At 36.0% G+C, this 14,705-nt stretch overlaps 1 protein-coding gene across 4 annotated transcripts in view; it reads right to left on the bottom strand.

Annotated features, from left to right (window-relative positions):
* Positions 1-14,705, bottom strand: part of EHBP1 (EH domain binding protein 1) — a 346,811-nt gene that overhangs the window by 168,131 nt on the left and 163,975 nt on the right. For all 4 annotated transcript variants that reach the window (XM_082672228.1, XM_082672227.1, XM_082672230.1 and 1 more), the window contains one exon: positions 6,971-7,160. In XM_082672228.1, the coding sequence (XP_082528354.1) occupies positions 6,971-7,160 (190 nt within the window). The remainder of the gene's footprint in view (positions 1-6,970; positions 7,161-14,705) is intronic.

The raw sequence follows: 14,705 nt of genomic DNA, 5'->3' as shown, positions 1-14,705 counted from the left end.
TGTGAGTGCTTTTTTCGGTACGTGGGTCTCTCACTGTTGCGGCCTCTCCCACTGCGGAGCACAGGCTCCGCCGCTCCGCGGCACGTGGGATCCTCCCGGACCAGGGCACGAACCCGTGTTCCCTGCATCGGCAGGCAGACTCTCAACCACTGCACCACCGGGGAAGCCCCTTGTGAGTGCTTTTAATCTAAGACTCAAATCTTTCTCTGGCTCATATAAATTCTTTTCTCTCTCTTTGGTAAATTATTTCCCTCTTTTTATTCTTATTTCTATAACCCTACTATAAATATAGTGAATCTCCTGACTCTATTCTTTATTTTTCCTCCCAGAATTTTAACCTCTTCATCTTTTCACCTTGAATTCTAAAGAGAATTTTCAAGTTTGTTTTCTAACTCATTAATTTGATGTTCTGCAATATACTATCAGTTGTTTATAAGTTTAAAATTAGAAAATTATGTTTTTTCATATCCAAGAGATCTTTCCTATTCTCAAATGATTACTTTTTACTATTTTGGGGGGAAAATTTTCAAATCTACAGAGAAGTTGCAAATATAGTACAATAAAAACCCATATATTATTAATCTAGATTCACCCATGATTAATATTTTGTCTCAGATCATTATTTTTGGTACTTGCCCTTGTTTAATTCATTAGTAGAATGTCCAAACAAGTCACACTAAAAATACTGATTAGAAGTTCTTTTTAAAAAAACTTTTGTTTCTGTGCTAAGTTTGTTTTACAGAAGGTCATCTGCTCTGATGCTAGGATCAGTCCCCTTTTCTTGACCAGTTTATTTTATTTTATTTTATTTATTTACAAAATTTAAGGAGGCACTCATTTTCAGGTTCACACATAACATTGTAAGTGTCCACTTATGAATCAGGTATCTATTACCAAAATTTAAGGAGACACTAACTCTGGGGTTTAAACAAGTGCCATGTTTACACTTGCATTACCCTGAGAGTTAGTGGCTCCTTAAATTATGCACCCTAGTTGCCTCTCTTGCCTCACCCTAGCCCTGGCCCTGCTGTGCACGCTGTTGAGGGTCTTTTCTTTTCTTTTTTTTTTTTTTGTTTGTTTCTTATTATTATGGAGTGAAATTTATCCAATACTGGACTGAGAAGGGTTCTGTCATAGTTTGTATGAATCTGTTCAAGTGCTCTAGATGTATTCCTCTTCTTCATGCAGTAAAGGGTGAGCTAATCAGTGCTTCGTTCACATTTATCATCAGTAATGTACCCTAAAGTGATCCTGCCAATGTACGTCAATAACACTCAATTCACCATTTATTGCTAACTCCTTAGCCTTTATAAAGCTTTTAGCAAACAAGCCAAACTGAGTCATTAACGTGCTCAAATTATTTACCTTATTCAGGTTCTTTTTCTATGTGGTGGCACTTTTTTTCCCAATCCTCAACTGGAAAACTGTAACAGGCACCTATTTAGTTACTCTGGAATATAGCGATATAAAAGACCAACCTTTCAAAATCACACTTAATTACTCTACAAAATTCGTTTCAAAAGGCAAGCACCCTAATCATGGTTTGTTTCTTTAAGCAAAATATAACATTTTATCTCTTCCACTGAATACAGTCAGAAAAATCAAGAGGCAAATTCTGCAACTGAGCAGAAAGAAGTCTAGAAACAGTATGGTAGAATGCAAAAACAAAAACCACAAACAAAAAACCCAAGCTATCAAAAGTTGAATAGTATTCCCTTCAAAATCAGTTTACTACGTTAACACAATGTTGTCTGAAAAGGTATGGTTGTTTTCAGAGCATAGAATTACTGGTGAGGTTATTGAGAAACTTTTTTTTTGGCACGTACAATGTCAATTCTAAAATATATTTGGACATGTGCACTGTAGGGCCTTGACTAGGGCAAGGCAAGAGAGGTTCCTGGGGCACAAAATTTAAGGAGACACTTCCTTCACAGGGGGTGCAAATGAGACTCTGCATCTGCACCACCCTAAAAGTGAATGCCTCCTTAAATATTATGCTCTATGCACTGCCTTGCCTCAACTCTAATCTCAGCCCTGGTGCACAAATGGGGCAAATCTGACAAATGCACAGTAGCAGTAACTGACTTAAAAGCCCTTTGCAGTCTGAAAGAACCAGCTGTGTCTTCTACCTAAAGTCCTGCAAAAAGTTCCTTGTGTTTTCATAATAAGTTATCCTTTTTGCTTAAGAAAAAAAAAATCAACAAAATGGCTTGTTTCTATTAGTCATAACCAAAAGAATACTAACCAATAGAACAGGTGATACATACAGCTGTGCCCTATTTATTCTGTATTATTGAGGAACAGGGTATTCTGGTAAGTAAGGTATTCCAGTAAATAAAAACTTTACAGGTAAGTTAAGCTTACCCTTATCTCACCCTCTGCAAGCTATCACTGAATGCAGTGTAGCATTTTATTTTATAAACTATTGTATTCAATTAAATTTTGATCTGCATCTTTTAATGATTTTCTTTGGAAGATGTGAGGCATTTTCAACTTACATGTGAGGAAATTAATAGTTTGGCTGTGTGCTTATTGTATTTCAGCATGAATGGCCCATAGGCACCATTGTGCACAGTTTTGCACAGACAGAAATGGAGGTAAAGAACGTTCTAGAAGGAGGCCTTTATGTATAAAAACTGAAAAGGGTGTTTGCTTTGTGGTTTGAAATTGCTGGTAGAATCAATCAAGGGGACTACTACTCTGACTTTGGTTTACCCTGGGCTTCTCACAGTTTCTGCAATCTGTACTCAAAAACATCCAAGTATAAAACTTGGGTCTCTACCAGTGCTTTCTAGAAAGAGGTAACAATATGAGTGAGGGCTTGAGTCACTTAGCTGGGTCTTGAGATATGAATGAGGTTTCTACTTTTAGAGATGGAGTAAGTGGACAGAAGTATCATGGTCAATCACTAGAGCTGTACTAATCAGGATCTTTGAGCGAGCCCTTCTCCACGTGACCAGGCTCATTTCATCATTGAATGTGCAGGGAGACTCCTCTCTATGTTATCATAAGCGTAAGTGTAATTCTTGTGAAATCTTTATTGTCATTGATAGTTGGCTGTTAATACTGTGATTTTTATTGAATTAGGTATACAGTGCTTAATATATACCTTTGCAGATGTATTTGGCAACAATTTCACTTATGTTCCTAAGCTCTTATAACCTGACTTGCACTTTATACTAAATTGCATGAATCATATCTAGGAGTTCAGAGTTATATACTTATTAACTTATATTCACAGTCAGTAAACGGTGATCAGCCACCATTGAGCCTAATTTATCATTTTATTTTATTGCATGCTTGTGCTCTGAATGTCAGGTTACTTCCCTAAATATTGGTCTTTTGTCCAAAGTTGTCTTAAAAAGTTTCATGGTCTTCTCATTTTACAAATGCAGAAATCAATGGTCTAAAGTGAGGAGCTTATGTCGATCTGTACCAGTGAGGGGTCTTTAATTGCCTTTAGGGGGGTAGTTCAAATTTAATTTACAATACTGTAAATATTGTAAATAAAATTATCTCTTTGTTTAAATCCTGGTCTTGGTTCTTCTTCATAAATTTTCTTAAAAATAAGTAGTTTCAGGTGACAGGTGGGGGAAATTAATCATCTGGCTAAGCACTTGTTCTATGACACTGAATAGCCTCTGCAGTTAATTGCCATTGAGTGCAGTTTGGCATTTTGTTATCTAAAACAACTGTGGTGTAAATATTCTTTTATTATTCAACTAAAATTTGAGTCTGTTTTTTTTCAAAAGCTTTATTTGAACTATTGCCTCCTTTTCAGTTTACAAATAAGGAGAATAACTGACCAAGAAGCATACCTTTTTAAGCATCAGAACTCTAATTTTAATGGAAATATTTTTATGACACTTTCCTGCTTTGCTAAACAGAATATTGTACACAAAGCATAATAAGAGTCTCATGTTGACTCAAGGTTGCCAAAATGGTCAATTATTTTACTAAGCTTTAATACTGCAAAGTCTTCAGGACTACTTGGATATATATACAGGTCTATTCCTACGATGAATAAGCCCCATACCACTGTGCTTTCTCAGCTGTCATTTATCATCTTTTATCATTGTCAGTATACCATTGATTCTAACCTTCTTCCTTATCTCATACATAATTGTGTAGTTAGTAGCTTCCAATTTCTTTTTTTTCCTTTATTGGTTTGGCAATGGTCCATTTTTTTTTCCAAATGAAATCTTACATAAATATAAAAAATAAAAAGGTTTGTGCCATGGAAGTGGAACAGTGGGCCTAGTGACCTGCTGCTAAGCCTCTATACTTGGTTTCCAGTGCACAACATTGAGGTGTCTGATGGAACCCCAGGCCACCCCCAAACTAATACCACTGGTCAAATCTAAGAGTGACTTCCTCTATTCTGAAGGATGAACTTTTTGGGGGAAATGTCATCTGGTATCTTGCACAAAAGGCAACAACAAAAAAGATCCATGATCTCATTACTCAGTAACCTCTGAGTATAACGAACAAAAAGAAAAGAAAAACATTTATAAAGTTAAAAAATTTAAACAACATAGAAAGGTGAAAAAGGAAAAGAAATGGCTTCTTCAATCTTGTGCATACCCACCATTACACCAAGACCTTTCTCCTCAAATGTAACCACTATTAAGTTACTTGTGATTCCTTCCATAAGGTATATAAGTGTGTATGTGTGTCTATATATATGTGTGAATAAAGCCTTTTAAATAAAACTTTATGTATACAGAAGCTATCATACTATACTCTGTTATGCACTTTGGTTTTTCATTTAATAAGATATCAGCAATCTTTTTTTTTTTTTTTTTTTTGCGGTACGCCAGCCTCTCACTGTTGTGGCCTCTCCCGTTGCAGAGCACAGGCTCCGGATGCGCAGGCCCAGTGGCCATGGCTCACGGGCCCAGCCGCTCCGCGGCATGTGCGATCTTCCCGGACCGGGGCACGAACCCACATTGCCTGCATCGGCAGAAGGACTCTTAACCACTGCGCCACCAGGGAAGCCCAGCAATCTTTTTTAAAGTAATCTTTGACAGTTGTGTTTCACATAGTTGAGTTATCCAAACTAACTTCCAGATCAGCAGATTACTGTGCATATGACTGATTGTGTTTCTATTGTCTGTGTCTGAACATGATGAGGCATTTTCTAAGAGAAGCATGGTGGTAAAATGCTCAGCTTTCTCCACAAACATCAGTTATTCCACAATGTGTCTACAATGGAACACTATCCTCAAAATAATATAAAAAATAGCTATGTTATACTTTTCTACACCAGAACTTAATCACCGTGCGTAACCATGTTTCTATGGAAAACAGAATTTAGAGTTCCGACTTGGAACTGGAAATACCTCTCTAGACATAGAACAGCACAATGGGAAACATGGGTTTTAGACTCAAAAGACCTCAATTTTAATCCTGGCACTGTCAATACTAGTTTTATCACTTTGAGCAAGTTACTTAACTAAAGTTCAGTTTCTCATATGTAAAAAGGAGATAATGGTATGTATTTCTCAGGCTGTTCTGATCAAATGAAGTAATAGAACATTGCCTGGCACATAATAAGGTACTGTTAAGTCCCTTTCCATTCCCCTATAAAGGGATTAGGATTTCATGATTAGCTTCAAAATCCAGTGGACTACAGAAGGGGGATGGGGCAGGGAGTAGGCAACCGAGCAGAGATTCAGGGAAACAAGGGACAGGTGTAGGCATTCTTGATGGTTAGAATGGATAAAGCTCCTACATAGCTTCTTGATTTTGACTAATGCCTCAGTTACTGTCTTTATTTTTGCTCTCATGGGTATAGGAACTGACCCTCTCCTTTGCTTTATATTTCTACTATCTGCTGCTTTCATTTATAGACCCCACCTCCACTTTCCCTAGACAACAGCAAGACAGAATTTAGTCCTAATTGCTCCTCCTAAAGTTTCACACAGTTAAAAAACAGCTGGTATAAAAACACACCTGTAGACTGACTTCTAGAATGGCAGAGTGAGGACCTCAGTGAACTCACTCACTCTCCCTCTGAAACAACGAAAATAAAAGCAAATAAATAAACTATTTCAGAACTCTGGCATTTAATGGAAGCCACAGAATGAACTATAAAATCCAAGAGGAACTACTGAAACTTGATGCCCTTGAGAAAAGCAGCAGCCCAGGCACCTGAAGTGGAATATGGTCCAGATAGCACATAATTAATGGAAATGCCAGTTCCAATCCTGTCTACTGGCTGGGGAACCCGTGATCTTTATCCCTCTGAGGTCAAGTTCATCTCACTTCCCCCCTAACTACCTGTGAGAATTAAATAATGTTATATGGTGACAACACCAACAACAAAACACTCATGAGTATGGTCATGAGTTATTTACCTAAAAAAACTTGCTAAATCCAACATCTCTAGCTTACACATGAAAGATATACTATTTGCAGTCAAACCATTTAAAAGCTTTAGACTTTGTTTCAACACTGTGCTTCACCTTTCCATGAAGTTATTATCCATTAATATTTCTAAAAAAGAATGACAATAAGGCCAAAACTGTAATCTGACATAAACCAAAATGACAATACTGATATTCTTTGGCAAAGTATTTCTCTGCACTGAGCCTCAATCTTTCTAGTACGTTTATCAAAAGATGATTTCTACGTCTTCCTCTGTATTAGAGTAAGCTGTTTCTCATGCCTAGATGTATTTAAGTATCCTTTCTTCAAAGCACCAATGCTACAATCCTAACGCCTTTCTTCCTCTGATTTCAAGACAGCATTTTAAAAACAAATCTTAACCCAAACTATCCAATCCATACTGTACCATAAATTTATAGACTCTCAAACGTATATACAATGTTGCAGTATAATGGATTTACTTATATTTTACTTTTATATCATCAAAAATAGCTAATAATGACTTCTCTTAATTTGAATTAAATTGCATGGGGAAAACAAGCAAACACTAATACATGTTTTACTAAGATTAAACTCCTACCTTAGGAGAAGTGGAGAGATCTCTTCCTGCAGACATAACTGTGTTTTCATTTACTCCTCCTGTCTTTGGTGAGATGGCTGGTGGGGCCGGGACTTTTCTTTTTACTCTCCTTTCAGTTTCCAGTTCTTGAACTGGACTTACCAAATTATTTGGAGGAGGAGTTCGTTTAGGTTCATAAAAAGGATTTGATCTAAATGAAAGAAGAATTATTGTTAAATGTCTTTATAAAAGTAGTTTACTCCCAATTAAAATACCATAATATTTTCATTTATAAAACTAGAACATACTGAAAATGATAAGGAAAAACCCAAACCAATAATAACTTACAATCTGGAAATAGGCACTCTCAATCTTTTGTTAATCATTAACAATAAAACTTTCCCTTTTAAAAAGTATTTTTAAATCTTTAAAATACAAAGTCATACTCAGCTCTGCTATATACAGACCCTTGGGAAAATGTTTGTAATAAGAGTAAATCCTACATATTCTCCACACCCACAGAAGAGGAAATAAGATGAAAAAACATTGATTTTTTTTTTTTTATGCTCCCTCACCAAACTTCTTCTTTTCTTGAATTTCTTCTCTTCCTCTGTGTTAAATTCCCTTCCCATTAGGGACCATCTTTTAGAAGTTCATTCAGTGAGGTTCCTTTTTGTTGTTGTTGTTGGTACGCGGGCCTCTCACTATTGTGGCCTCTCCCGTTGAGGAGGACAGGCTCCGGACGTGCAGGCTCAGCGGCCACGGCTCACAGGCCTAGCCGCTCTGCGGCATGTGGGATCTTCCTAGACCGGGGCACGAACCCACGTCCCCTGAATCGGCAGGCGGACTCTCAACCACTCAACCACTGCGCCACAAGGGAAGCCCCAGTGAGGTTCCTTTAATAGCAAATTCTTCCAGGCATTGAAAATGTCTTCATTTCAGCCTCAAACTTAAATGATAGTTTAGCTGGGTAGTTTATTCTAGTTGTTAGTTAACTCATCTCAGCAGTTTGAAATATTAGCCCCTTGTTGACATAATATTGCTCTTTTGTAAGTCATCTTTTGTCTCTGGTTGCTGCCTAAGATTAAGATCTCTTTATTTCTGGTTTTGAGCAATCTTACTAGAACATGTCTAAGTGTGTATTTCTTTTAAGTTTATCCTGTTCCAGAGTCCTTGAATCTCCTGTGTCTGGAGATTCATGTGTTTCACTAGTTCTGAAAAATTATCAGCCATTATATCTTTGATAGCCTCTTCTTTATTTTCTCTATTCTCTTCTCTAGAAAATCATATTAAATATATGTTGAATTACCTCTCTCCTTCATATTTTTACAAGTTTTTATTTCTCCTGTACTACATTCTGGAGAATTCCTTCACATCTATAATCCAGTTAACTTCTTCACTTTTCATCTATGTCTAATTTAATGTTCAATTCTCCATGAATTTTTAATTTCATAAGCATATTTCTTCATATGGCTGTGTGTATAATACCTTAGGTACAAAAGATCTGAGTCATTAATCATTTATACATATTTACTTTATAGTCTCTATCTGATAAATCTATCATTTGAATTCCTTGGATTTATAATCCTTGTGTTTTTTTTGTCTCCTGACTCTTTCTCTTAGTAAACTATTTCCTTGCGTATTTTGTAATTCTAGATTGTGAGTTCAGGACTTGATCTGAGGAAATCTTGTGTAGTTGCTGGGAGTCCCTCTGTTCAGAGTGTTTCATGCTTGCATTTGCCAAGCAGTTTAGGAGCCACTTTGTTTCTCACTTTCTTGGCTTGGGGGTTCCCAGATCATCCTGCCAGCATAGCGTCAAACCCACATGAAGGTAGGCCTATGCTTATAACTTCTTAGGGAAGTCTTCTTTTTTCTCTACCTGAGTCTAGCCCAGGCAGAAAATCTTCCTTGTTAACTCCCTTTATGAGTAGATATTTTTCTCGTTACTTATCCGTAAACACAAGTATCTGGTGTTTATCATGATTATTCTTCCTGTTACACAGTAATAAACTTTTATTCTGGCTATTATTTGTTTGTTGCATTTTTTTTCCCCAACACCAGTCTGTTCCCTAGAATTCAATATCTTTATGCATAGTAACAAGAGAATTTCTGAGTCTGCAAAGCTAAGAACCAGATCACCCAAACATAATAATTATACCAAGGGAACTCCACTTAGTTATATAAAGTCTGTACTGGTGATAGCCTTCTGTGTTCAGTTATGCATGTTCTTTTAACTGTAACAGTACCAGATTCATTTAGAACCAATAACGAAGTATCTATATCTCTGCCTAAAGTCAGTCAGCTCTCACAAGACTCAGGGGACCAAGTGTATCTAGACCAGAGAGGGGAAATATACCATACTTGTGATGTCACTCTCACTCTGTACTCATTTCAACAGTTAGTGTCTTGTGACTTCTTCCCATTGAGCTGGGGATATAGCCTCAGAATCTCTCTCACCTCTGCTCAGGCCTTGCAGTTATTTTTCAAACTCTAAGAGTAGTTCAAAGGGAGGTAAAAATAAAGAAATGGGCTAAAAAAATTTTTTTTAACTCTAAAACTTAGAAAAGAAAAATATCTCCCCTCTCCCCCTCAAAACTTACTATTTGCTTAACTGATGTTAAATGTTTCAGGACTGAACAAACCCACTACAGTCTAAATGAATTAACTGAATCGAACTATTTGGGTGATATTTTAAAAAATTATTCCTGGTTACACCTCTCTATAACAAATTTCCACAGTAGTTTGTAAGACGGTAGCTGCTACAATATTCATTATTAATTTGTCATATAAGTATGGTTAGTTTTTAAAAAAAACTTAGAAGCGTTAGAGGATAGATATTTCTATTACAGAAGGATCTGTGCTTAACAGAGAAAAAAATGACAGAATTCCTTATACAGGCAATTTTTTCAGTATGCTTTATATAATTGAATTTACAATACTAAGTTGCATGAAACTTTTATAAAACTTATCTAGCATGTATAACAAAGATATCTAGATACTGTCCTTTTTCTTCATGTCTCTCTGCCTCCCTCTAACCACCTGAATATTGGTATTCTTTATATATTGAAGGTAAATGCAAGTAGAAAAGTTCAGATAAACTAATTTCCAAAGTTGGTTCCTGAGGCTCATAATAAATACTAGAAACATAACAAAATGGACATTTTCTTGAAACAATTAGAGCTGTGTTTCTCAATCCATTTTACAGTATGACATGTAGTAAAAATGGAATTTGTATGCTATGCTAGAGTGAACATAGGAAACTGCTGGAAATTGAAGGTACCAAGGACTCCAGCTGCCCCAGACCATGCCTGACAGCCAAGAATACTAGGGGAATCAGTATCTCTGCAGGCCTGCAAGCCACCTGTGAGACAACAGTGTTCTAGGCACCACTGGTACTAAATCATAGGTACTAAATCATAATAAGGACAAGAAGCCTCTACTTACAAGGGCTTTAAATGATCCTCCATCTAGATCAGAGATTTCTAACTAAAACTTAATTTCCTACTCTCTAAGAGTAAACTGGATATACTTCCATGTATATGAAATATCCAAAACAGTCAAATCCATATAGAGAGAAGGTAAATTAGGAGTTTTCAGGAGATGGGGAAAAGGATTAATTGGAACTAACTACGAATATATATGGGATTTCTTTTTGGGGTGACAAAAATGTTCTGAAATTAGAGAGTGATAATGGTTGCACGACACAGTGAACAAACTAAAAACCACTTAAGTGTACACTTCACAGTGTGGCATTTTATGTTATGTGACGTATATCTCAATTTAAAAAGTGCTATTTTAAAAAGAGTAAATAGGAATAGTACATATATGTGATTATGAACAGTACTCCCTTCTCTGTAATGACAAGAATTATATAATTTCTGATAAATACATTAAAAAAATACTTAAACAGTAAGAAAAAAGTTATTTAAAGAATTAGCATAACTTCCACATTGTTATCATCTATGATCTGAATAATCTGTTTCAAAGCTTCTTACATCACTCTGAATAAACAATAATTATTTTATTCTTATACTGTACACTTGAGTAATAGATTAGTTATATCGTTAACTCACTGTGAATTAAAAACTCATCAGTTATGTTAAGTGGAAAACTGGACAGAATAACTTTAAATGACATTATTCATTGTTTAAAAATATAATTAATCCAAGAAAAATAATTACAGAAAGAAAAACTAAAGTTGATTAGAAACAGTACTCGCAAACATAGTGAAGCAAGGGTGGAACAAAATCTGTATTCTTTTCCTCTCAATTTGAAAACTTACTTTTCTTTGAAAACACAATTCAAATGTATTAAAATGAGTGTGTAGCTTCCCTGAATAAACTTCAACGACAATTTCTCTTGAGAAACTGACACACAACCATACTAGAAATGATTTCACGCTGGACCTCAAAAGTCACTTCATAAATGTTTTGAAAAATATTACTGCCCTATCAGTTTTCACTTTTGCTACATAACCAGAATGGCTGAACTAACCCCCAAACACGAGAAAACTGAGCAACCCATACAGCTGCTAAGTGTAAAGGACACGTGCTAAAAGCCCTGAAGGGTGTACACTTTCTCCTCGGGGCTGATGGATAATGCTGAGTTTCTGAAGGTTGTTTTAGAACATCAAAGAACACAGCACTATTTATTTGTGAGAGTTTTATGTTAGAGGATCCAGGAAGAGTTTGGTAATGTAAGATGAGTCATATAGGCTTTTCACTTGATGAAAGGTCATAAGTTTATTACTGAAGTTAAGAACAAATTCTGGAAGATTTCTGCTACTTAAGTTGGACCTACAAACTTTTGGAGAACAAGATGAGAAATACCAAGTAAGTAACACAGAGTTCTTCCTGGACATTAGCTGATGAGTAATCTTTAGAATTTATGGATGTGTTCCTTCAAAAAAGCTGAGTGTTTATAGACTACCTCTGGTAACCTCAGATGATTGAGCAGTTTAGAATGCTCTTTATTCATGGGAAACTTTGTAAAGGCTATGACTTTCATGTGGAAAAAAGAATGGTCAAAAGGAAACACCTAGTCATTCTGATTTTAGTTTTTATTAAGGCATTTTAAAAGTTTAAGCAAACACTGGATGTCTCTTTAATTTGTTAATAGGAGAGAGGAGGGTGTGTGTATGTTGTGTAATATTCATGCATTTTGGAATGACTGAATGCTTGTATTTAAAGTTTGCATTTACATTCAAATACTCTAGGTGTGTGGCTATTACTCAGCACCTACACCACCCATGAGAAATTTTATTTTGATCACACATTAGCTATTTCAAAGAAAACAAATATACGTGGATGGATCTACAGACTGTCATACAGCGTGAAGTCAGAAAGAGAAAAACCAATATCGTATATTAACGCATATATGTGGAACCTAGAAAAATGGTACAGATGAACCGGTTTGCAGGGCAGAAATTGAGACACATGTAGAGAACAGATGTATGGGCTCCAAGGGGGGAAAGTGGCGGGGGTGGTGGTGGTGGTGGTGTGATGAATTGGGCGATTGGGATTGACATGTATACACTGATGTGTATAAAATGGATGACTAATAAGAACCTGCTGTATAAAAAAAAAAAATTTCAAAAAAAAAGAAAACAAATATAGCAACTTTAGCAAGAGTAGAGCAAACTTTTTCAACCCCTGTATAGTTATTAATTAGTATTGAGATCTCAACCTGGGTTTGGAATCAGATGATTATTATGATGTAATTCCCATACTTACAGGAGGTTAGAACATTTTTAGGTTTTATCAAAACCTAGCCATGCCCATGGAAGCATGTAGCACATGTGAGAGTAATTAGCCATGTGTTGTAAAATGAGGAAAGGTTGAAAAATGCAGTTCCAGAGCAGCAGAAACCAAGTCAACTACCTCATTCTTTCAAACAAGTCTTTCAAATATTTGAACTTGGTTATTATAGTTCCCTTAAACCATCTCTTTTCTAAGTCAAATAGTACCTATGCCCTCAATCACTGCTCATTTGATGTGGTTTCTGGACATTTTAATGACTCTGTTGCTCTACTGTTAACGCTCTGAATCATCAATCCCCCTTTTAAAGTGCAGTACCTAGAAATAAAATACTGCTCAAAATGGGAGTTGACCAATGCACAGGAGAGGGAGGACATTTCTCCCTTCACACAAAGCAACTGTTCCCAACTTTCATACATCAAAGGAGCCTTTTTTATTATTCCCCTCTCAACCCATACATTCCATATTTTGAAAGATTTTCCTACTACACTGCATTTTGAAAGAAATAACTATTTTCCCCAAGATCTAAATAATGTTAATATGATAAAATTCAGTATTTCCAAGGAAAGCAAAGGCCCATATAGCCTCACTGCAAGTAAACATATAATTATTATTTAGCTTTTAAAAAATGTTAAATATTCTGTAGATCTCCCCTGTTACACATCAATTATTTTCAACAAACAGACCAAAAAGCCCAAGAATTCCAGGCTGGGAATCACTCATGTGACACAGGATTTCTGTTAATAAACTTAAACATTGCTGTGGTTTTCTTTCTTTTTTTTTTTTTTAACAGCTTTATGTACCTATAATACAGTAAATGGCACATATTTAAAAAGCATAACTTGATGAGTTTTCTACATATGTATACAAGTGTGAAACCATGAGTACGATCAAGACTACAAACATTTCCAGTTCTCCAAAAGTTTCCTTGTATCCCTTTTAATCCATATCTCCCTCCACCTCCAATCTCAGGCAACTATGCATATGCCTTCTCTCGAAACAGATTGTATTTTCTAGAGTTTTAGATAAAGGATAGCATACAGTACATGCTCTTTTTTGGTCTGGCTTCTTTCACTCAGCATAATAATTTTTAGATCGATCCATGCAGTTATATGTATCCATAGTTTGTTTTTTATTACTGAGTAGTATTCCACTGTATGTATATACCACAATTTGCTTATCTGCTTTCCTATTGATGGACACTGGGGTTATTCCCATACCTTGCTATTATGATAAATAAAGCTGTTAAAATATTCATGCACGCATCTTTTTGTGGACATACACTTTGATTTCTCTTGGGTAAATACCTAGAATTAGAACGGCTAGGTCGACAGGTATATATGTTTAACATTTTAAGAAAATGCCGAATTGTTTTCTAAAATAGTTCACCATTTAGAACTTTGAGAGTTCTGAGAGTACCAGTGGCTCCATGTCCCTGACAGTATTTGGTGTAGTAAGTCTTAAATTTTAGCAATTCAAGTTGGTGTGTAGTGATATCTTATATGGTTTTAATTTGCATTTCCTTGATGACTAAGATGTTGGGCTCCTTTTTGTGTACACAATGGCCATTCTTACATCTTCTTTTGTGAAATGTCTGTTCAAATCTTTTCCCTCTTTAAAAAAGATAGTTTGTCATTATTGAGTTAAGAGTTCTTTACATATTCTTGATAGAAGTCTTGCCAGAGGGCTTCCCTGGTGGCTCAGTGGTTGAGAGTCCGCCTGCCGATGCAGGGGATGCAGGTTTATGCCGCGGAGCGGCTAGGCCCGTGAGCCATGGCCGCTGAGCCTGTGCGTCTGGAGCCTGTGCTTCATAACGGGAGAGGCCACAACAGTGAGAGGCCCGCGTACCGAAAAAAAAAAAAAAGAAAGAAAGAAGTCTTGCCAGATAGGTGTTTTGCAAAGAATTTTAGCCAAACTGTGGCATGCCTTTTCATTTTCATAAGTGTTTTTTAAAGAGAAAAAGGTTTAATTTTGAAAAAGTCCAAATTATAATTTTTTTC

Source organism: Grampus griseus (genome assembly GCF_964374135.1).
Source record: "Grampus griseus genome assembly, chromosome: 15".
In the NCBI taxonomy this organism is placed as follows: domain Eukaryota; kingdom Metazoa; phylum Chordata; class Mammalia; order Artiodactyla; family Delphinidae; genus Grampus; species Grampus griseus.
This window is presented reverse-complemented; position numbering and strand designations above follow the sequence as displayed.